Here is a 22,832-nt window from a genome sequence, read left to right as displayed (position 1 = left end):
CATATATCTCCATATATCCCAAGTGAAGCATTTACAAATATAACACTTTAAATAAAACATGGTAAAAGTGGGCAAAGATGTCAAATTGCTTCACACATCTAAACTGCCTTTTTTTTACTTAAAGGCTAAATTAAAATACTTTCATGATTCAGTTTAACATAAAAATAATTCCAATTTACTGTCAATATATTGTGCCGTCTTTATATACACAATTTATTAAGCAACAGATCTTGCTGGGCATGTGCAGGAGTATATACGTACAATCCTAATTTACAGACCGCGCTGTGTTGTGTCTGTTGGTTATGCAATTCTACTAATCACAGACACCATATTTTTTGTGAAATAAGCAATATCTTCAAGATGCCCTGCTAAAAATACCCATCATGCCACTGTAATCCACAGTCTGAATATAAGCTCCGAATCCCAGACTAGAACGCAGTATTTGCCTTCCAATCCTCATCACCCATAATATCACTAAAAGGAACCAAAATCACACAAAGGGAAGATCTTTCTTTTTCATCTTTGTGTAACAGAATTTGCCTTAGGTAGATGCCCCATAAGATCAGCAGCCAGCTGTGGAACAGGATTCAACTGAGCTAGTTTATTGGGAATGAGCAAAATCATCATACAGACCTTTTGTATAAATATTTAAACCTTCTGCCCACACAACATATTAACAACCAGAAAAAGGCCTTTAAGTCACATCTTATGACATACTATATGTGACCAACCTGCTGACTGGTGCTTGTTCTGCTCTCTGCTACAGCAAATTTGCGCCCATCATGCTTATCCTTTGGAGTCATTGGACGTGGGAAACAGCTGGCAGACTTCTTCGACTGTGGGAAAATTAAAGGTAACAAATTAACATCAATACATTCATTTCAATAAAAAAATTAAAATAAATTAAATTTTCACCAATGTGTGTAAACCTCTTGTTAAACAGGCTAACGTGAGGAGCTTTTGATATCTATAACCCTTGTCTCTCGCAGAAGAAACTTTGTGATCTAAAGATACTAACCTCTGGGGTGTCAGGTCCATGATGCGATTCCTCAGACACTCGCTTCCTAAGCTGCCTTGTGGTACTCTCTTTCAAATGTTCAACCCCAGAAGGAGCTAGAGTCATTCTGCGTGAGGAGGACATAGACTCTTTGATTTGGGAGGGCAGCATGGTGGCTCGTCTCAGTGTTTCCTTGGGATCTCCCATCTTCACTTCCTCATCTGTGATAGAGGTCGATGAAAGGGACGGCTGCATATTGGAAGGGCAGAGTTAGAGACCAAACACCACTAAAATTATTGAATCTTTATGCATAGATATCTAGATACTTGAGAATGGAAACAGAAATAACAGTAGGATGTGGGTAGGCCACAAAGCCAATATTTAAGGTCAACTGGAGCTATTTTTTTTTTTTTTAAGTATATATGATTTGTATGGGATGAACTCAATGGACTTAGGTCCTTTTTTTTTTCCAACCTCATCTACTATGTTAGTCACATCACATTTCTAGCTTATCAAGTGAAATGATCCCACTACATTATAAGGAATACAGGGGACAAGATAATTACCATGGCTCCTAATTCTTTTGCATTCTACTACAACACACATTTCTATATAATCTGACTGCTTTTAAAAGAAAAGAAAATTTATGCTTACCTGATAAATTTGTTTCTTTTTAGACACGACGAGTCCACGGATTTCATCCTTGTGGGATTACGCCTCCTGGTCAGCAGGAGGAGGCAAAGAGCACCACAGCAGAGCTATATATATAGCTCCTCCCCTCCCACTCCAGTCATTCGACCGTATTTAGGAAGAGAAAGGAAAAGCCAAGGTGCAGAGGTGTCTGAAGTTTACAAAATTAGTAACCTGTCACATAGAACAGGGCGGGCCGTGGCTTCATCGTGTCTAAAAAGAAACAAATTTATCAGGTAAGCATAAATATTCTTTTCTTTTTAAAGAAATGACGAGTCCACGGATTTCCTCCTTACTTGTGGGATACAATACCAAAGCTATAGTACACAGATGAAAAGGGAGGGACAAGACAGGGAACCTAAACGGAAGGCACCACTGCTTGAAAAACCTTTCTCCCAAAAACAGCCTCAGACGAGGCAAAGGTATCAAATTTGTAAAATTTAGAAAAAGTGTGAAGAGAAGACCAAGTTGCAGCCTTGCAAATCTGTTCAACAGAAGCATCATTTTTGAATGCCCATGAGGAAGCCACAGCCCTGGTGGAATGAGCCGCAATTCGTTCAGGAGGCTGCTGTCCAGCAGTCTCATATGCAAAACGGATGATACTCATCAGCCAAAAAGAAAGAGGTAGCCGTAGCTTTCTGACCCCTAAGTTTCCCTGAAAAAATAACAAAGAAGACGATTGTCGAAAAACCTTAGTCGCTTGCAAGTAAAACTTAAGACTACGTCTAAATTATGTAACAGACGTTCCTTCTTAGAAGGATTAGGACACAAGGAAGGAACAACAATCTCCTGATTAATATTCTTGTATGAAACAACTTTAGGAAGAAAACCAGGTTTTGTACGTAACACCACCTTATCCGAATGGAAAAGATAAGGAGAATCATATTGTAATGCTGAAAGCTCAGATACTCTTCGAGCAGAAGAAATAGCAATTAGAACTAAAACTTTCCAAGTAAATAACTTAATATCTATGGAAGGCATAGGTTCAAACGGTACCCCTTGAAGAACTCTAAGAACTAAATTTAAACTCCAAGGAGTAATTGGTCTAAATACAGGCCTGATTCTAGTCAGAGCCTGACAAAAAGATTGTACATCTGGAACATCTGCCAGATGCTTGTGTAACAAAATAGATAAAGCAGAAATCTGTCCCTTAAAGGAACTTGCTGATAACCCCTTCTCCAATCCTTCTTGGAGAAAAGACAAAATCCTGGGAATCCTAACCCTACTCCATGACTAGCCCTTGGATTCACACCAATAAAGATATTTTATGCCATATCTTAAGGCAAATTTTCCTAGAAACAGGCTTACGTGCCTGAATTAAAGTATCTATGACCGAATCATAAAAACCTCGCCTAGATAAAAATAAGCGTTCAATCTCCAAGCAGTCAGCTGCAGAGAAACTAGATTCGGGTAAAGGAAGGATCCCTGAATGAGAAGGTCTTTCCTCAATGGAATCTTCCAAGGTGGCAGGAATGAAATGTCTACCAGGTCGGCATTTCAAACCTGCTAGGCCACGCGAAGGCTATGAGGATCACTGATGCCTTCTCCTATTTGATTCAAGCAATCACCCAGGAAAGAAGCGCAAACAGGGAAAATAGATATTCTAGGCTGAAGGACCAAGGGACTGCCAAGGTATCCATCAGCTCAGACTGGGGGTCCAGGACCTGAACCCGTCTCTCAAAACCCGACATTCTGACGAGATGCCATGAGATCCAACTCCAGCCAACCCAATATGAAAATCAGGTAGGAGAATACTTCCGGATGGAGTTCCACTCTCCTGGATGAAAAGTTTGCTTGCTCGATAATCCGCCTCCCAGGTGTCTACTCCTGGGATGTGGATCGCCGACAGATAGCAAGAATGGACCTCCGCTCTCCAGATTATCATGGCTATCTCAGTCATCGCTAAGGAACTCCTTGTTCCCCCCCGATGGTTGATGTAAGCCTCCAGCGTTACATTGCCCGACTAAAAACTGATGAATTGGACCGAAACACAAGAGAAAGCAGGAGCTTTACCCACAACCTCTTGCTAAAGGAGCGGTGGATCTAACCACTAGGCCACATCTCCCAAGCCCAAAGCGCTTTGAAGAACGCCCTCAGTTCTAGAATGTTGACGGGAAGGAGAGACTCTGCCTGAGTCTATACTCCCAGAGCCTTTAAAGAGCCCCAGACTGCTCCCCATCCTAAAAGTCTGGGGTCTCTCACAATTACCCATGAAGGTCTGCAAAAGCACGTCCCCTGGTATAGATGATCCAGAGACAACCACCATTGAAGAGGGACCCCGTCTCTTGTTCTAGGGTTATTTGAGGAGACTAACCTGTATAATCTCCATTCCACTGCCTGAGCATATTTTGCTGCAGAGACCCAAGTTGAAACCGAGCCAACGGTATGATGATCATGCCATCAATCCGACTACCTCCAGGCACTGAGCCACCGACGGCTGAGGGAAGGACTGAAGTGTTCGACATGTAGACAGAATCTTTGACTTTCTGACCTCTGTCGGAAAAATTCTCATGGATAGAGTCGATTAGAGATCCAAGAAGAGCACCCTTATCTTCCACCCGTAAGTTATCAGGAAGGATAGTACATGTCGGTATGGGACCTTGTTTGCTGACAAGATGACGTCTGGATTAGAATGTCGTCCAGATAAAACGCCACCACAAAGCCCTGCGGTCTTAGAACCATCAACAGAGACCCCAGAACCTTTGTGGAAATTCTGGGATCTGTGACCAGACCAAAAGGAAAAGCCACGAACTGAAAGTGTTTGTCCAGAAAAGCAAACCACATGAACTTGTGATGATCTCTGTGGATAACATGAAGATATGCATCCTTTAGATCCACTGTCAAATTGACCCTCCTGGATCAATGGAAAGATAGCACGAATAGTTTCCATCCCGAAAGATGAAACCCTGAAAAACCTGTTTAGAGTCACGAAGTCTAAAATGGGTCCGAAGGTTCCCTCCTTTTTGGGAACTTTAAACAGATCTGAATAAAAATCCTGCTCCTGAATCGGAACAGGGCAAGTACTCCCATAGAAGAGAGGTCCTCTTACACAATGTAATAACGCGTCTCGATTTAACTGGTCTGCAGAGAATCTTGAAAGCAGAAACCAGTCCACAGTGAATCCCTGAAACACTATTTTTCATTGTCCAGGGATTCTGATTGTCTCGAATCCAAGCCTGAAGGAAAACAAAGTCTGCCCCCTACAAAATCCGATCCCAGATCGGGGACATGTTCTTCATGCTGTCCTTGATTCAACATCAGGCTAATTGGATCTCCTTTATTTATTTATTTAAATTCAAAAAAGAGATCATCTCCATCAAGCCAGGCTCTGATAAGACCTTCTTGTAAAGAATCACAAAAAAATTTAGAATTAGAGCATAAATCTGTATAGCAAAGCTCTAACCATAAGGCTCAGAGAGCCAAGACAGAGAAACCTGAAACCTACGCTCCCCTTTTAAGAACGTCAAGGTAAGAAGTCGAAATAAAAGAACTAGCCTTTATCCTATCCTGGATTTTATTCATGTGAGTTTCTTACTTAAAGGGACAGTCTACACCAGAATTTTTATTGTTTTAAAAGATAGATAATCCCTTTATTAGCTATTCCCCAGTTTTGCATAACCAACACAGTTATAATATACTTTTAACCTCTGATTATCTTGTATCTAAGCCTCTGCAAACTGCCCCTTTATTTCAGTTCTTTTGACAGACTTGCAGTTTAGCCAATCACTGTCTGCTCCCAGATAACTTCATGTGCATGAGCACAGTGTTATCTATATGAAATATGTGAACTAACACCCTCTAGTGGTGAAAAACTGTTCAAATGCATTGTGAAAAGAGGTGGCCTTCAAGGTCTAAGAAATTAGCATATGAACCTCCTGGATTAAGCTTTCAACTAAAAATACCAAGAGAACAAAGCAAAATTGGTGATAAAAGTAAATTGGAAAACTGTTTAAAATGACATGCCCTATCTGAATCATGAAAGTTTATTTTGGCCTAGACTGTCCCTTTAAGTATCAGACAACACATCAATCCAAAATGTCGCCGCACTACAGACGGTAGTAAAGTACACAGATGGATGCCATTGTAAGCCCTGGTGTACATCCCTTTCCCAATTTTTGTCTAGATAACCCCTGAGAAACTAACTCTTCTCTAAAGAAAAATATCAGTTCTCTTAGCTAAGTTGGAAACTACTCCATTCACCCTAGGTAATGTCTGTTCCATAGACAGGTAAGGGAAACATCTCTAAGTATAGGAATGCAGACTTTCCATTCCGTATAACACACAGGACGCACTAGGATAGATTACACCGGGATAGTGCTAAAGTGAAAATAATTCCTCTGGTAAGGTTAATTTCCATGTGGGAAAAACATAGAATGCATGATATGCAAAGAAAAACTCCGGATGGAGTATGAGAGGAAACTATATAGGATATGCATGCCTATAGAATGTATGTGCACCCTGGAGAATTCACAATGCCCCCCATGCAGGTACTGACCAAGCCTGACCCTGCTTAGCTTCTGAGATTATACAGAATCAGGTGCATTCAGAGTAGTGTGGCAATGCCCAAACAGCAAACGTCATAAAAAGGAGTGTAATGTTTTAATAAAAACACACACAAAAAAACGTTACTGTCACTTTAAATTCTGATATCTGTGTCAGAAAATATCCAATTAGTATGTGAACCTTACTGGAAATAGACATTGCTATGAACATTAAAGCAACCATGTCTTGTGCCCACCCATATTGCAAGGTATCGCAGAGCACTGCATGTGGCCCAAAATTTTTTTTCTTTATTTTATGTGTGCACTTGTTCCATTTTAATTACAAATCTGAATTATACAGTAAACAGCTGTATGCATCAATAAAAGGAACCCCCTCAAAATAACTGTACTGTCTCTTTAAATTTAAAATTTAAACTAAGCTTTTTTATTTTCGTGTGCAAAAAAGAGATAGGTCAGCACACAAGTATCAGAGCAACTACGGACATCTCAGATAAACTTTGCTAAAGTGATCCAACAGTACTTCATATTTTACACTTAGAACGTCATGTTTCCTAGCAACATGACCTAATTCCCAGGCAGGACAGGAGTATTTGCCTACCATGTTTGACAAAAACATTTCTCCTGCAGTCTAACGAGAAAAAACAATTTATGCTTACCTGATAAATGTATTTCTCTTGTGATTTATCGAGCCAACGGATTCATCCTTACTTGTGGTATATTCTCCTTCCCTACAGGAAGTGGCAGAGAGAGCACCCACAGCAGAGCTGTCTATATAGCTCCTCCCTTAGCTCCACCCCCCAGTCATTCGACCGAAGGCTAGGAAGAAAAAGGAGAAACTATAGGGTGCAGTGGTGACTGAAAGTTTTAAAAATAAAAATATATATGCCTGTCGTAATAAACAGGGCGGGCCGTGGACTCGATACATCACAAGAGAAATAAATTTATCAGGTAAGCATAAATTATGTTTTCTCTTGTAAGATGTATGTAGTCCACGGATTCATCCTTACTTGTGGGATACCAATACCAAAGCTTTAGGACACGGATGAAGGGAGGGACAAGACAGGGACCTTAAACGGAAGGCACCACTGCTTGTAGAACCTGTCTCCCAAAAATAGCCTCCGAAGAAGCAAAAGTATAGAATTTGTAAAATTTTGAAAAAGTATGAAGCGAAGACCAAGTCGCCGCCTTACAAATCTGTTCAACAGAAGCTTAATTTTTAAAAGCCCATGTGGAAGCCACAGCTCTAGTAGAATGAGCAGAAATTCTTTCAGGAGGCTGCTGTCCAGCAGTCTCATAGGCCAAACGGATGATGCTTTTCAGCCAAAAGGAAAGAAGTAGCCGTAGCCTTTTGGCCTCTCCGCTTACCAGAATAAATAACAAACAATAAGATGTTTGACGGAAATCTTTAGTTGATGATTGATATAAGCTACAGTCGTGATGCCTTTTCTACCAGAGAGTAAATAGTACACACCGGTACCATTTAAAATAATAAACTTTTGCTTGAGAAATAAAAAACTAACATTTTAGTCACCACATAGCTCTTTGCCCTTCCTAGCAGTTAAGCAGGCAGAGAGAATGACTGGGGGGTGGAGCTAAGGGAGGAGCTATATAGACATCTCTGCTGTGGGTGCTCTTTCTGCCACTTCCTGTAGGGAAGGAGAATATCCCACAAGTAAGGATGAATCCGTGGACTCGATACATCTTACAAGAGAAATAGCACTGCTGATTCCCCAATAAAGGGAAAACTGCTTTAGTCGTCACCTGTCCCTGTTCCCTAAGGACCGCCCATCTTGGGCATAAACAATGTAAGCCAGGAACTAAATAATGATACTAAAACTGTAACAGGACAGCAATGCATTTCTAACACTGTCCGGGTCACCCCCTCTACTAAGGAACACAATACACAGTGATAAACACGCTCCCTGATCCACTGTATAACCTTTCTTTTGAAAACAGCAGGAGGAAGAAAAAAAAGAGTGCGCAGTCCACAAAACTGGCGCTTCACGAGTCCCCGCCCATCATGGGCATAACAATTATGTAGCTCCCGGTCGCCATTAGAACTCGGATGACAAACTAGGTTACCGCTTCCATAACGAAGCCCACTCAAATAAAGTGTAATCAATCTACCCCCTGCGAGCTCCTTAGTTCCCTGGAGCTCCCGGTTGCCATTGAACCGTTAGAAACATGGGGACAAATGTGGCTACCGCTTTTTTCTTAACACAGCTCAGCCAAAGATGTGTAAACAATCTCACCTCCCGCTGAGTTCGTTACCCTCAGTTCAAGAGATCCCTCCTTAGTCCTTGCTAAGAATGTGCTGTCCGAATGTCCCTCCCTTTACATGTAGGAGGTCTTACCACAAAAATAAAAGTGCTCCACTTCTGAGATCCGTTAATTGACCCAGAATAAAAAAAAAAGTCAGCACTTAGCTTGAAAGCTGTGCGACAGCATGGCAGTCCAGCAGGTTTGCAGAGGTCCTCTCCCTCCCATAGCCCTGTGGAACAAGAGCAGCCTGAGTTAAAAGTGCTTAGGCTATCTGAATTAGGGCAGCAAATATGTATAGGAGGCGCAGTGAGAATCATGTCCCACCAGTTCATATTGCGTTAAAGCCACCAAATGCTCTACTGTAGAGACTGATCTGGTCTAGGCTACACCCTAGAACAAAGTAGCACTCACTGGCACTACCTTAAAAATAATAAACTCTTGATAGAAGAATCTTTATAACACCTCACTTTGCCATCTCCTATCTACTAACGCAGGCAAAGAGAATGACTAGAGTGGGAGGGAGGGAGGAGCTATATATACAGCTCTGCTGTGGTGCTCTTTGCCTCCTCCTGCTGACCAGGAGGCGTAATCCCACAAGGATGAAATCCGTGGACTCATCGTGTCTTTAAAAAGAAATGAAAAAACTGTGCATCCTTGCGATATGCATATAATGGAAAAGTGTCTGATGAGCTATTAGCGCATCTTAAGGTAGATAACATAAGTGACTCTAAGCCATCAGCTTCAAATCGTAACTGAATAAGTGAGAAATAACCAGAAAAAAAAGCAAGTACATTTTACTTAAAGGGACATTAAACACTTTGAGATGGTAATATAAAATGATAAATTGCATATATAAAACAAATCTGCAATATACTTTCATTATTTATTTTGTCCTCTTTGCCTGTAATTATATTCTGAAATTGTGAGCTTTTCAGTTCCTGTTAGAAATGGAAGTGCAGAACACTGTTAAATCCAGCACAACCATTGGCTGCACACTCTAATGACCTATTTATAACTGACCCTAATTGGCTACAGCAGAGAAGGTAACACAAGTTACAACATGGCAGCTCCCAGTGTTTTATAGACACTAAAACGTTACACTTATTTTGTCACTTTTTAACCAACTAATAAAACTTTAAAAAATACATCTACATGTTAGTCATGAACTAATCTTTTCTTTGAATGCATCATTCTATCTAGCATGTATTTAGTGTTTAATGTCCCTTTAAGTGGTACTTCTAAATAAGAACTAAAAGTAAAGTGAGGTTAGTTTTATGTACCCTGGACTCCAAGGGGTAAGAGGTCTTCAGGTGTGGCGGGCAAGCACGATTACGGAGCTGCAGCTCTGCGATTCTGTTCCAGTCTTCCTGAGGGTCAGGCTCATCCTGGCAAGTGCTCACATAAATACTGCTCCGGCGGCCTGAGGACAAATAAAGAAGCAGAAGACCAAGAGAAAGCAAAATTAGACATTAAATCTTATAAAGTCTTTAAGAGCAGTTTAATATGGCTACACATTTACCTCCAGCCTGGGAGAGGCGCGTGGAGCTGCGAGTGCTTGGACGGTACCCGGGCAAATTCATTAGCACAGAGTTATTCAAGCTGTCATCGGAATAGGCGTGCTCTAACTTTCCAAAGGACTCCTGTGATGGGAAGCTAGTCAGCACGGGGGCAGAGATAGCAGCCTGGGGACGCCCACCCCTGCGTGTGTTCTGCTGGTAGAGACTTTGGGTAGATGGAGCAGATCGGAGGCTGTAGAAGGATGTATTGGCGCTTTCAGTCTCTGGTTCATCCTTTGTTTTCTAGTGGACAGAAACATACATCCATATATTTAATACTTTTCCCCTCTTCTAAAAAAAAGTGACATATACAATAAACCTCTTAACCCTTGACCGCTAAAGACAAGTATATGTATTCTGCCCTGTACCTGAGCCAGGTATTGATGTCTGTGCAAAAAGCAGGCTGAAAGAGAGGAATAATACTGTGTGAAAAAGAAAAGGAGAATATAAAAATAATAAACTGAGGGAAAATTGAGGCATGACATGATGGCATTTATGACCATTGCTGTAAAAGAATGAAGCTATGAAAATGTTTAATTCCTTCAGGCCCGGGAAGTTTAAAAAAAAAAAAGTGTCCAAAGTACCGGAGAATTTTTAGCATTGCTGCTATCACTCCATTTAAACAGAAATAAAGCATGTTTTTTTTTTTGTATTTACCTTTTAAAACTATATATATTTATTTAGTAGACAAGCCAAGGTATTGATCTAGTCTTATTTTGGTATATTTCATGGCACCGTTTTGCCGCCAAATGCGATCATATTAAAAAAACCTGTTAACTTTTCTTTCCTATGACATGAGAGTCCACGACAACATTCCAATTACTAGTGGGATATTCGACTCCTGGCCAGCAGGAGGCAAAGAGCACCCCAGCAAAGCTGTTAAGTGTAACTGCCTTACTCATAACCCCCAGTCATTCTCTTTGCCTCTGTCAATGGAGGTTGTGCGAAGTTGGTGTCTGAAGATTTTATTCCTTTTATGGGCACTTGGGTCTAGCTATGTCCATGTCAATCTCTTGCGTATGAGTGGTGGTGGCTTTTAGCAGTTAAAAGGTGGCAAGGAAGTCTTTGCTTTACTTTTAATACTTTGCTACCCCTTTGCAGAAAGCCAGGTCTTTCTTTTCCTACAGGTCTATGACAGGGAGTAGAGCGCCTGCCACACCTAAGGATCAGCATTCATCATGCAATTGGATCTAAGGTAAGTGCTTTTGCCTACTAGGTACAGAAGGATACCAGCACTTAGGAGGTTAATCCTCTTTTTAGAGCCTTCATTTGGGACTTAATACTCATTAGTTAAGGAGTCATTTTCAGGACATGGCACTTAGATTTATACTAATAAATCATTTTTATTGGATACCTTACTTTTTTTTGCTTCTAGGGTAGAGGCTTTCATGTTTATTTTACTTTATTGGGCTACCGTAAAACTTCTGTGAAACACTTGTACAATTTATCGGGCTTAATAAGTATAAGCCGTTTTTTTGAAACTGCAGTTCTTATTCTCTATAGATAGATGTTTACTTTGCTTAGACAACCAGATTACCCTACCTATGCAGTTGTGTTCATCCTGTTTAGCAAAAACTTTAAAGTAAAGAAAATATTCTCCCTTCTGAGCCAAGTGTCTCAGGATTCTGCTGTGCGTGACATGCCTCAGCTTTCTCCTCAGACATCCCAAGCCTTAGTTGTTTCTCATACTATGCCATCTGTGTCCTCATTCACCTGGGGGTGTTTATTTACCTGGAGATTTTGCCGTGCAGGTTTCTTCTGCAGTAACTGTGGATTTGTCAGCTTTCCCTGCATTGGGTAAGCGTAAGAGAAAATCTAAACATTTGCCCGATACTAAGGCTTCTGATTCTGGGACTGCATTAGCCACTCTTGCTCAGAGGTCTGATGAGAATACTTCAATAGCTTCTAAATGTGAGATCTCAGACTGACACTTTAGCAGAGAAATCTTCAGAATTTGAAGGTGTTATTTTTAGATTTAAGCTTGAACACCTCCGATTACTATTAAAGGAGGTCCTAGCTACTTTAGACGACTCTGAACCTTCAGTTGCTTTCAACCCCACTAAGTCTTCTAAATTGGATAGAGTATGATTTTCCTCTTCTGGGGAGGTTTATCTGATCCCAAGGAAGATGTATGAAATTATTGCTCAGGAATGGGATAAGCGAGGGGTTCCTTTTTCCCCTTCCCCTGTTTTTAAGAAGAGGTTTCATGTTGCTGACTATTCGTGACTTATGGTGCACTGTCCCTAAAGTAGAAGGGGCTATTTCTACTATTGCCAAGAGAACTACCATTCCTATAGAGGATAGTTGCTCTTTTATGGACCCAATGGACAAGCAGCTTGAGGCTTACTTAAAAAGATGTATATCCATCACGGGTTACAGTGGCAACCTGCAGAGAGTACTTCTACGGTTCCTGGTGCGATGCATTGTCTGATCTTATTACACAGGAAACTACATTAGAGGAGATCCAGGATAGGATTAAAACACTCAAATTGGCCAATACATTTATCTGTGATGCCAATATGCAGATACTTCGTCTGGGAGCTAAGATGTCTAGCTTCACTGTACTAGCCTGCAGGGCTCTGTGGTTAAAATCTCGGTCGGCCGATGTCTCTAAGGACAAGCTTTTGACTTTACCTTACAAGGGAAAGACTCTGTTTGGACCTGATCTGGCAGAGATAATTTCAGAGATTACAGGTGGAAAGGGATCTTTACTACCTCAGGACAAAAAAATTAGACCTAGAGGTCGTCAGCAGTGTTCCCTCTAAGGGCAGTTTTGTGAGCGGCCCAGCAGTGAAACCTTGAATTAGAGCAATTAGCAAACACTACACAATGCATACTGCAAGTTGTGGTTCCCTTATTAACTGTTTCACTGCTGGGCCGCTCACAAAACTGCCCTTAGAGGGATCACTGGTCGTCAGACTTCTAACTTTAAGGGACAAAAAAAGTCTTCCTCTTCCAAACCAGATCAACCCAGATCTTCTTGGAAATCCAACCAGCCCTGGAACAAGGGAAAACAAAACAAGAAGCCTTCTGCTGACTCTAAATCAACTTGAAGGTTCCACCTCCAATTCCAGTGTGGATCAGGTGGGGGGCAGGCTCTCTTTCGTCAAACCTGGACACGCGATGTCGCAGACCCTTGGGCGGTGGACATAGTATACCAGGCTTACAGAATGGAAATCAAGTAATGCCCTCCAAGGGGCAGATTTCTCCTCTCAAGACTATCCTCAAACCAAATAAAGGAGGCCTTCTTAAACTGTGTAAAGGACCTATACTCTCTGAGTTATTGTACCTGTCCCTCTAGCAGAACAGGGTCTAGGATTCTATTCAAATCTATTTGTGGTTCCCAAAAAGGGAAGTTTTCGGCCTATTCTAGACCTTAAGTGTCTCAACAAATTCCACAGGGTTCCGTCCTTCAAGATGGAAACTATTCGTTCCATTCTTCCTTTGGTACAGGAAGGTCAGTTTATAACGACCATAGACCTGAAGGACGCATATCTTCATGCTCCTATTCACAGGGAACACCATCAGAATCCGAGGTTTGCATTTCTGGACAAGCACTTCCAATTTGTTGCACTTCCATTTGGTTTAGCCACGGCTCCTAGAATATTCACAAAGGTTCTGGGGGCACTATTGGCTGTGATCAGATCCCAGGTAAGATCCCAGGTAATTGCTGTAGCACCTTATCTAGACAACATCTTGGTTTAAGCGTCATCTTTTCAACTAGCCCAAATTCATACAGAGATGCTGTTGTCTTTTCTACGTTCCCATGGGTGGAAGGTGAATTTGGAGAAAAGTTCTCTTGTATCATCTACCAAAGTGCGTTTCCTAGGGACTATAATATATTCCCTGTACATGAAGATTTTTCTGACGGAGGTCTACAAACTCAAACAGCGCATGCTTATTGGCGAGATTAAAAACCACTAGCAGGACCTATATAATAAATACACACCCAGTACTGACCTAGAATCAGCTAATATCTATTTTCAATGTTTGTTGCACAAATTATGAGTCAAAAATGCTTTGGATAGCTTAAAGGGACAGTCAACACTAAAATTTATTGTTTAAAAAACAATTTATGTTAACCAGATAAATTCCTTTCCTTCCATATAGGGAGAGTCCACGGCTTCATTCCTTACGGTTGGGAAATAGAACACCTGGCCACCAGGAGGAGGCAGAGACACCCCAGCCAAAGGCTTAAATATCCCTCCCACTTCCTCATTAACCCAGTCATTCTGCCGAGGGAACAAGAAAAAGTAGGAGAAATATCAGGGTATAAATGGTGCCAGAAGAATAAGATAAATAATAGGGGGCCACCCTTAGACAAGAAAATACAAGCGGGGGGCCGTGGACTCTCCCTATCCGGAAGGATAGGAATTTATCCGTTAAGTATAAATTATGTTTTCCTTCCTAAAATAGGGAGAGTTCACGAATTCATTCCTTACTGTTGGGAAAACTATAACCAAGCTCCAGAGGACACTGAATGAATAACGGGAGGGAACAAAAAGGAAGAGGCGGACCCTATTCTGAGGGCACCACAACCTGGAAAACTTTTCTCCCAAAAGCTGCTTTAGCCGAAGCAAAAACAACAAACTCTTAAAATTTTGAAAACGTATGTAAGGAGGACCAGGTAGCCGCCTTACAAATCTGATCCATAGAGGCCTTGTTCTTAAAGGCCCAAGAGGAAGCCACTGCTCTCAGGGGGATGATGTCCCGCTGTCTCGTAAGCTAAGCGGATGACACTCCTTAAGCAAAAAATAGGGAAGTCGAAGTAGCCTTCTGCCCCTTACGCTTCCCTGAATAGACCACAAAGAGGAAGATTGTCTAAAAGCCTTAGTAGTCTGAAGATAGAAATTCAAGGCGCGAACAACATCCAAATGGTGAAGTAAACGTTCCTTCAATGAAGGATTAGGACACAAGGAAGGAACCACAATCTCTTGATTGATGTTGCGATCTGACAACCTTAGGAAGAAAACCTAATTTAGTACGTAAAACTGCCTTATCTGCATGAAACTTACATTAATAAGCCGAGATCTCAGAAACTTGCATGAGCGCAGAGGCAATAGCCAATAAAAACAAATTATGCTTACCTGATAATTTTCTTTTCTTCAAATGGAAAGAGTCCACAGCTGCATTCATTACTTTTGGGAATTCCACCAGGAGGCGACAGACACCCCAGCCAAAGGCTTAAATACTCCTCCCACTTCCCTCATCCCCCAGTCATTCTGCCGAGGAACAAGGAACAGTAGAAGAAACAGGGTGAAAAGGTGCCAGAAGTACGGCCGCCCCAGAAAAAAAACTTGGGCGGGGAGCTGTGGACTCTTTCCATCTGAAGAAGAGAAAATTATCAGGTAAGCATAATTTATGTTTTTCTTCATAAATGGAAAGAGTCCACAGTTCCATTCATTACTTTTGGAAAAAAAATACCCAAGCTATAGATGACACTGAATGCTAAAATAGGAGGGTACAAAAGGTGGCCCATTCTGAGGGCACCAGGCCTGAAAACCCCTACCCACAAAATCCCGCTTCGTCCGAAGCCAAGAACAACTTTGGAAAAAGGAAAATGCCCAAGGACACTGACCCGCAGATAGTCCACAAGCCATGCTAGAGACCGCAGGAAACTAGACTCGACTAAGTCAACCAGCCTCCACAACGAGTCCTAATTAAAAACACAGAGCAAAAACCAGAGAAACTGGGTCAGGCTAAAAGAGACCCAACCAGTCTCGCAGAAACAAGGAGGCAACGTCCAGATCCCAGAGATACAGAAACCACGGGCTAAGGCCGGGAGTCTGAAACAGAGAAGAGAATCTTCCCCTAACATAGTGCAATCACACTCTAAAAATCAACTGAAGACGAAGGTCCCCAAGTCGCAAAAGGTAGCTCTGAATAACTAATCAGAACCAAAAACTTGTGCAGCAAGCTCAGATAGATGAACATCTGACGTGCAGTCATCTAAAAAAAGACTCTGAAACTTGAATACTTGTAGGGCAAGTAAAGAGCAGCTGAAGATAGGATCCTTCAGTCTGCTAAGCATCCACTACCCAGTGGATAACATTGCATGCAGGCTATCCAAAAGCCGCCAGTCCTTCCTTCTAAGATCCTGCTCCAAACACCAGACCAGACCAGCCCAAGCGACAGGCAAGTCTGAGAACGGACGGGGGGGGGGGGAATGGAAGAATGGGGGCACTCACCCACCCCAACAGAGCTCAGGTGCTAACCCAAATTTGCTCCAAGAAAAAAGTAGTCCCAAGGAGAACCCCCTAGGACCTGGTACAGAGAAAGTGCATTAGATCCTTAGAAAGACCTGTCACAACTCCCTTAGACAGTCTCTAAATGGAGACTTCAATTTCCAACAGTTGGAAAAGAGCAACCGACGGAGCAGCAGACTGCTGCCCCTAACATATCTTGTAGAAGAAAACAGAATTTATGCTTACCTGATAAATTACTTTCTCCAACGGTGTGTCCGGTCCACGGCGTCATCCATTACTTGTGGGATATTTTCCTCCCCTACAGGGAAAGGCAAGGAGAGCACACAGCAAGAGCTGTCCATATAGCTCCCCCTCTGGCTCCGCCCCCCAGTCATTCGACCGACGGTTAGGAGAAAAAAGGAGAAACTATAGGGTGCCGTGGTGACTGTAGTGTATAAAGAAAAAGTAAAATTTTTCAAACCTGATTAAAAAACCAGGGCGGGCCGTGGACCGGACACACCGTTGGAGAAAGTAATTTATCAGGTAAGCATAAATTCTGTTTTCTCCAACATTGGTGTGTCCGGTCCACGGCGTCATCCATTACTTGTGGGAACCAATACCAAAGCTTTAGGACACGGATGAAGGGAGGGAGCAAATCAGGTTACCTAAACAGAAGGCATCACGGCTTGCAAAACATCTCTCCCAAAAACAGCCTCCGAAGAAGCAAAAATATCACATTTGTAAAATTTGGCAAAAGTGTGCAGAGAAGACCGAGTCGCTGCCTTACATATCTGATTAACAGAAGCCTCGTTCTTGCAGGCCCATGTGGAAGCCACAGCCCTAGTGGAGTGAGCTGTGATTCGTTCAGGAGGCTGCCGTCCGGCAGTCTCATAAGCCAATCGGATAATGCTTTTCAGCCAGAAAGAAAGAGAGGTAGCAATAGCTTTTTGTCCTCTCCTCTTACCAGAGTAAACGACAAACAAGGATGAGGTTTGTCTAAAATCTTTGTTGCTTCTAAATAGAACTTTAAAGCACGGACGACATCTAAATTGTGTAACAAACGTTCCTTCTTTGAAACTGGATTCGGGCACAGAGAAGGAACAACTATTTCCTGGTTAATATTCTTGTTGGAAAACACTTTTGGAAGAAAACCAGGCTTGGTACGCAAAATAACCTTATCTGAATGGAACACCAGATAGGGTGGATCACACTGCAAAGCAGATAATTCTAGCAGAAGAAATAGCAACCAAAAACAGAACTTTCCAAGATAGTAACTTAATATCTATGGAATGTAAAGGTTCAAACGGAACCCCTTGAAGAACTGAAAGAACTAAATTTAGACTCCAAGGAGGAGTCATGGGTCTGTAAACAGGCTTGATTCTGACCAAAGCCTGTACAAAAGCTTGTACATCTGGCACAGCTGCCAGGCGTTTGTGTAACAAAAACAGATAAAGCAGAAATCTGTCCTTTTAGAGAACTCGCTGACAACCCTTTATCCAAACCCTCTTGGAGAAAGGAAAGAATCTTAGGAATTTTAATTTTACTCCAGGAGAATCCCTTGGATTCACGCCAAAAACAGAATTTATGTTTACCTGATAAATTACTTTCTCCAACGGTGTGTCCGGTCCACGGCGTCATCCTTGTGGGATATTCTCTTCCCCAACAGGAAATGGCAAAGAGCCCAGCAAAGCTGGTCACATGATCCCTCCTAGGCTCCGCCTTCCCCAGTCATTCGACCGACGTAAAGGAGGAATATTGCATAGGAGAAATCATATGATACCGTGGTGACTGTAGTTAAAGAAAATAAATGATCAGACCTGATTAAAAAACCAGGGCGGGCCGTGGACCGGACACACCGTTGGAGAAAGTAATTTATCAGGTAAACATAAATTCTGTTTTCTCCAACATAGGTGTGTCCGGTCCACGGCGTCATCCTTACTTGTGGGAACCAATACCAAAGCTTTAGGACACGGATGAAGGGAGGGAGCAAATCAGGTCACCTAGATGGAAGGCACCACGGCTTGCAAAACCTTTCTCCCAAAAATAGCCTCAGAAGAAGCAAAAGTATCAAATTTGTAAAATTTAGTAAAAGTGTGCAGTGAAGACCAAGTCGCTGCCTTACATATCTGATCAACAGAAGCCTCGTTCTTGAAGGCCCATGTGGAAGCCACGGCCCTAGTGGAATGAGCTGTGATTCTTTCAGGAGGCTGCCGTCCGGCAGTCTCGTAAGCCAATCTGATGATGCTTTTAAGCCAAAAAGAGAGAGAGGTAGAAGTTGCTTTTTGACCTCTCCTTTTACCAGAATAAACAACAAACAAGGAAGATGTTTGTCTAAAATCCTTTGTAGCATCTAAATAGAATTTTAGAGAACGAACTACATCCAAATTGTGCAACAAACGTTCCTTCTTTGAAACTGGATTTGGACACAAAGAAGGCACGACTATCTCCTGGTTAATGTTTTTGTTAGAAACAACTTTTGGAAGAAAACCAGGTTTAGTACGCAAAACCACCTTATCTGCATGGAACACCAGATAAGGAGGAGAACACTGCAGAGCAGATAACTCTGAAACTCTTCTAGCAGAAGAAATTGCAACCAAAAACAAAACTTTCCAAGATAATAACTTAATATCAACGGAATGTAAGGGTTCAAACGGAACCCCCTGAAGAACTGAAAGAACTAAATTGAGACTCCAAGGAGGAGTCAAAGGTTTGTAAACAGGCTTGATTCTAACCAGAGCCTGAACAAAAGCTTGAACATCTGGCACAGCTGCCAGCTTTTTGTGAAGTAACACAGACAAAGCAGAAATCTGTCCCTTCAAAGAACTTGCAGATAATCCTTTCTCCAAACCTTCTTGAAGAAAGGATAGAATCTTAGGAATTTTTATCTTGTCCCAAGGGAATCCTTTAGATTCACACCAACAGATATATTTTTTTCCATATTTTATGGTAGATTTTTCTAGTTACAGGCTTTCTGGCCTGAACAAGAGTATCAATGACAGAATCTGAGAACCCTCGCTTTGATAAAATCAAGCGTTCAATCTCCAAGCAGTCAGTTGGAGTGAGACCAGATTCGGATGTTCGAACGGACCTTGAACAAGAAGGTCCCGTCTCAAAGGTAGCTTCCATGGTGGAGCCGATGACATATTCACCAGGTCTGCATACCAAGTCCTGCGTGGCCACGCAGGAGCTATCAAGATCACCGATGCCCTCTCCTGATTGATCCTGGCTACCAGCCTGGGGATGAGAGGAAACGGTGGGAATACATAAGCTAGGTTGAAGGTCCAAGGTGCTACTAGTGCATCTACTAGAGTCGCCTTGGGATCCCTGGATCTGGACCCGTAGCAAGGAACCTTGAAGTTCTGACGAGAGGCCATCAGATCCATGTCTGGAATGCCCCACAACTGAGTAATTTGGGCAAAGATTTCCGGATGGAGTTCCCACTCCCCCGGATGAAATGTCTGACGACTCAGAAAATCCGCTTCCCAATTTTCCACTCCTGGGATGTGGATTGCAGACAAGTGGCAGGAGTGAGTCTCCGCCCATTGAATGATTTTGGTCACTTCTTCCATCGCCAGGGAACTCCTTGTTCCCCCTTGATGGTTGATATACGCAACAGTCGTCATGTTGTCCGATTGAAACCGTATGAATTTGGCCTTTGCTAGCTGAGGCCAAGCCTTGAGAGCATTGAATATCGCTCTCAGTTCCAGAATATTTATCGGGAGAAGAGATTCTTCCCGAGACCAAAGACCTTTCAGGAGTCCCCAGACCGCGCCCCAGCCCACCAGACTGGCGTCGGTCGTGACATTGACCCACTCTGGTCTGCGGAAGCTCATCCCTTGTGACAGGTTGTCCAGGGACAGCCACCAACGGAGTGAATCTCTGGTCCTCTGATCTACTTGTATCGTCGGAGACAAGTCTGTATAATCCCCATTCCACTGACTGAGCATGCACAGTTGTAATGGTCTCAGATGAATTCGCGCAAAAGGAACTATGTCCATTGCCGCGACCATCAAACCTATTACTTCCATGCACTGCGCTATGGAAGGAAGAGGAACAGAATGAAGTACTTGACAAGAGTTTAGAAGTTTTGATTTTCTGGCCTCTGTCAGAAAAATCCTCATTTCTAAGGAGTCTATTATTGTTCCCAAGAAGGGAACTCTTGTTGACGGAGATAGAGAACTTTTTTCTACGTTCACTTTCCACCCGTGAGATCTGAGAAAGGCCAGGACAATGTCCGTATGAGCCTTTGCTTGTGGAAGGGACGACGCTTGAATCAGAATGTCGTCCAAGTAAGGTACTACTGCAATGCCCCTTGGTCGTAGCACCGCTAGAAGGGACCCCAGTACCTTTGTGAAAATTCTTGGAGCAGTGGCTAATCCGAATGGAAGTGCCACAAACTGGTAATGCTTGTCCAGAAAGGCGAACCTTAGGAACCGATGATGTTCCTTGTGGATAGGAATATGTAGATACGCATCCTTTAAATCCACCGTGGTCATGAATTGACCTTCCTGGATGGAAGGAAGAATTGTTCGAATGGTTTCCATTTTGAACGATGGAACCTTGAGAAACTTTTTTAGGATCTTGAGATCTAAGATTGGTCTGAATGTTCCCTCTTTTTTGGGAACTATGAACAGATTGGAGTAGAACCCCATCCCTTGTTCTCCTAATGGAACAGGATGAATCACTCCCATTTTTAACAGGTCTTCTACACAATGTAAGAATGCCTGTCTTTTTATGTGGTCTGAAGGCAATTGAGACCTGTGGAACCTCCCCCTTGGGGGAAGCCCCTTGAATTCCAGAAGATAACCTTGGGAGACTATTTCCAGCGCCCAAGGATCCAGAACATCTCTTGCCCAAGCCTGAGCGAAGAGAGAGAGTCTGCCCCCCACCAGATCCGGTCCTGGATCGGGGGCCAACATCTCATGCTGTCTTGGTAGCAGTGGCAGGTTTCTTGGCCTGCTTACCTTTGTTCCAGCCTTGCATTGGCCTCCAGGCTGGCTTGGCTTGAGAAGTATTACCCTCTTGCTTAGAGGATGTAGCACTTGGGGCTGGTCCGTTTCTGCGAAAGGGACGAAAATTTGGTTTATTCTTAGCCTTGAAAGACCTATCCTGAGGAAGGGCGTGGCCCTTGCCCCCAGTGATATCAGAAATAATCTCTTTCAAGTCAGGGCCAAACAGCGTTTTCCCCTTGAAAGGAATGTTAAGCAATTTGTTCTTGGAAGACGCATCCGCTGACCAAGATTTTAGCCAAAGCGCTCTGCGCGCCACAATAGCAAACCCAGAATTTTTCGCCGCTAATCTAGCCAATTGCAAAGTGGCGTCTAAAGTAAAAGAGTTAGCCAATTTGAGAGCATGAATTCTGTCCAAAATCTCCTCATAAGAAGAATCTTTATTGAGCGCCTTTTCTAGTTCATCGAACCAGAAACACGCTGCTGTAGTGACAGGAACCATGCATGAAATTGGTTGTAGAAGGTAACCTTGCTGAACAAACATCTTTTTAAGCAAACCCTCTAATTTTTTATCCATAGGATCTTTGAAAGCACAACTATCTTCTATGGGGATAGTGGTGCGTTTGTTTAGAGTAGAAACCGCCCCCTCGACCTTGGGGACTGTCTGCCATAAGTCCTTTCTGGGGTCGACCATAGGAAACAATTTCTTAAATATAGGGGGAGGGACGAAAGGTATGCCGGGCCTTTCCCATTCTTTGTTTACAATGTCCGCCACCCGCTTGGGTATAGGAAAAGCTTCGGGGGGCCCCGGGACCTCTAGGAACTTGTCCATCTTACATAATTTCTCTGGAATGACCAAATTCTCACAATCATCCAGAGTAGATAACACCTCCTTAAGCAGAGCGCAGAGATGTTCCAATTTAAATTTGAATGTAATCACATCAGGTTCAGCTTGTTGAGAAATTTTCCCTGAATCTGAAATTTCTCCCTCAGACAAAACCTCCCTGGCCCCCTCAGACTGGTGTAGGGGCACTTCAGAACCAATATCATCAGCGTCCTCATGCTCTTCAGTATTTTCTAAAACAGAGCAGTCGCGCTTTCGCTGATAAGTGGGCATTTTGGCTAAAATGTTTTTGATAGAATTATCCATTACAGCCGTTAATTGTTGCATAGTAAGGCGTATTGGCGCACTAGATGTACTAGGGGCCTCCTGTGTGGGCAAGACTGGCGTAGACGAAGGAGGGGATGATGCAGTACCATGCTTACTCCCCTCACTTGAGGAATCATCTTGGGCATCATTTTCTCTAAATTTTGTGTCACATAAATCACATCTATTTAAATGAGAAGGAACCTTGGCTTCCCCACATACAGAACACAGTCTATCTGATAGTTCAGACATGTTAAACAGGCATAAACTTGATAACAAAGTACAAAAAACGTTTTAAAATAAAACCGTTACTGTCACTTTAAATTTTAAACTGAACACACTTTATTACTGCAAATGTGAAAAAGTATGAAGGAATTGTTCAAATTTCACCAAAATTTCACCACAGTGTCTTAAAGCCTTAAAAGTATTGCACGCCAAATTTGAAAGCTTTAACTCTTAAAATAACGGAACCGGAGCCGTTTTTATATTTAACCCCTATACAGTCCCTGGTATCTGCTTTGCTGAGACCCAACCAAGCCCAAAG

General features: G+C 42.5%; 1 protein-coding gene across 1 annotated transcript in view; it reads right to left on the bottom strand.

Annotated features, from left to right (window-relative positions):
* NUMA1 (nuclear mitotic apparatus protein 1) overlaps nt 1-22,832 on the bottom strand; it is a gene marked incomplete in the record, with an annotated part of 309,504 nt that overhangs the window by 70,139 nt on the left and 216,533 nt on the right. The window contains 4 exon segments of the mRNA XM_053708792.1: nt 732-836; nt 1,019-1,246; nt 9,732-9,871; nt 9,971-10,250. Of these exon segments, the coding sequence (XP_053564767.1) occupies nt 732-836; nt 1,019-1,246; nt 9,732-9,871; nt 9,971-10,250 (753 nt within the window).

The sequence above is a fragment of the Bombina bombina genome, chromosome 3 (genome assembly GCF_027579735.1).
Source record: "Bombina bombina isolate aBomBom1 chromosome 3, aBomBom1.pri, whole genome shotgun sequence".
Lineage (NCBI taxonomy): Eukaryota > Metazoa > Chordata > Amphibia > Anura > Bombinatoridae > Bombina > Bombina bombina.
This window is presented reverse-complemented; position numbering and strand designations above follow the sequence as displayed.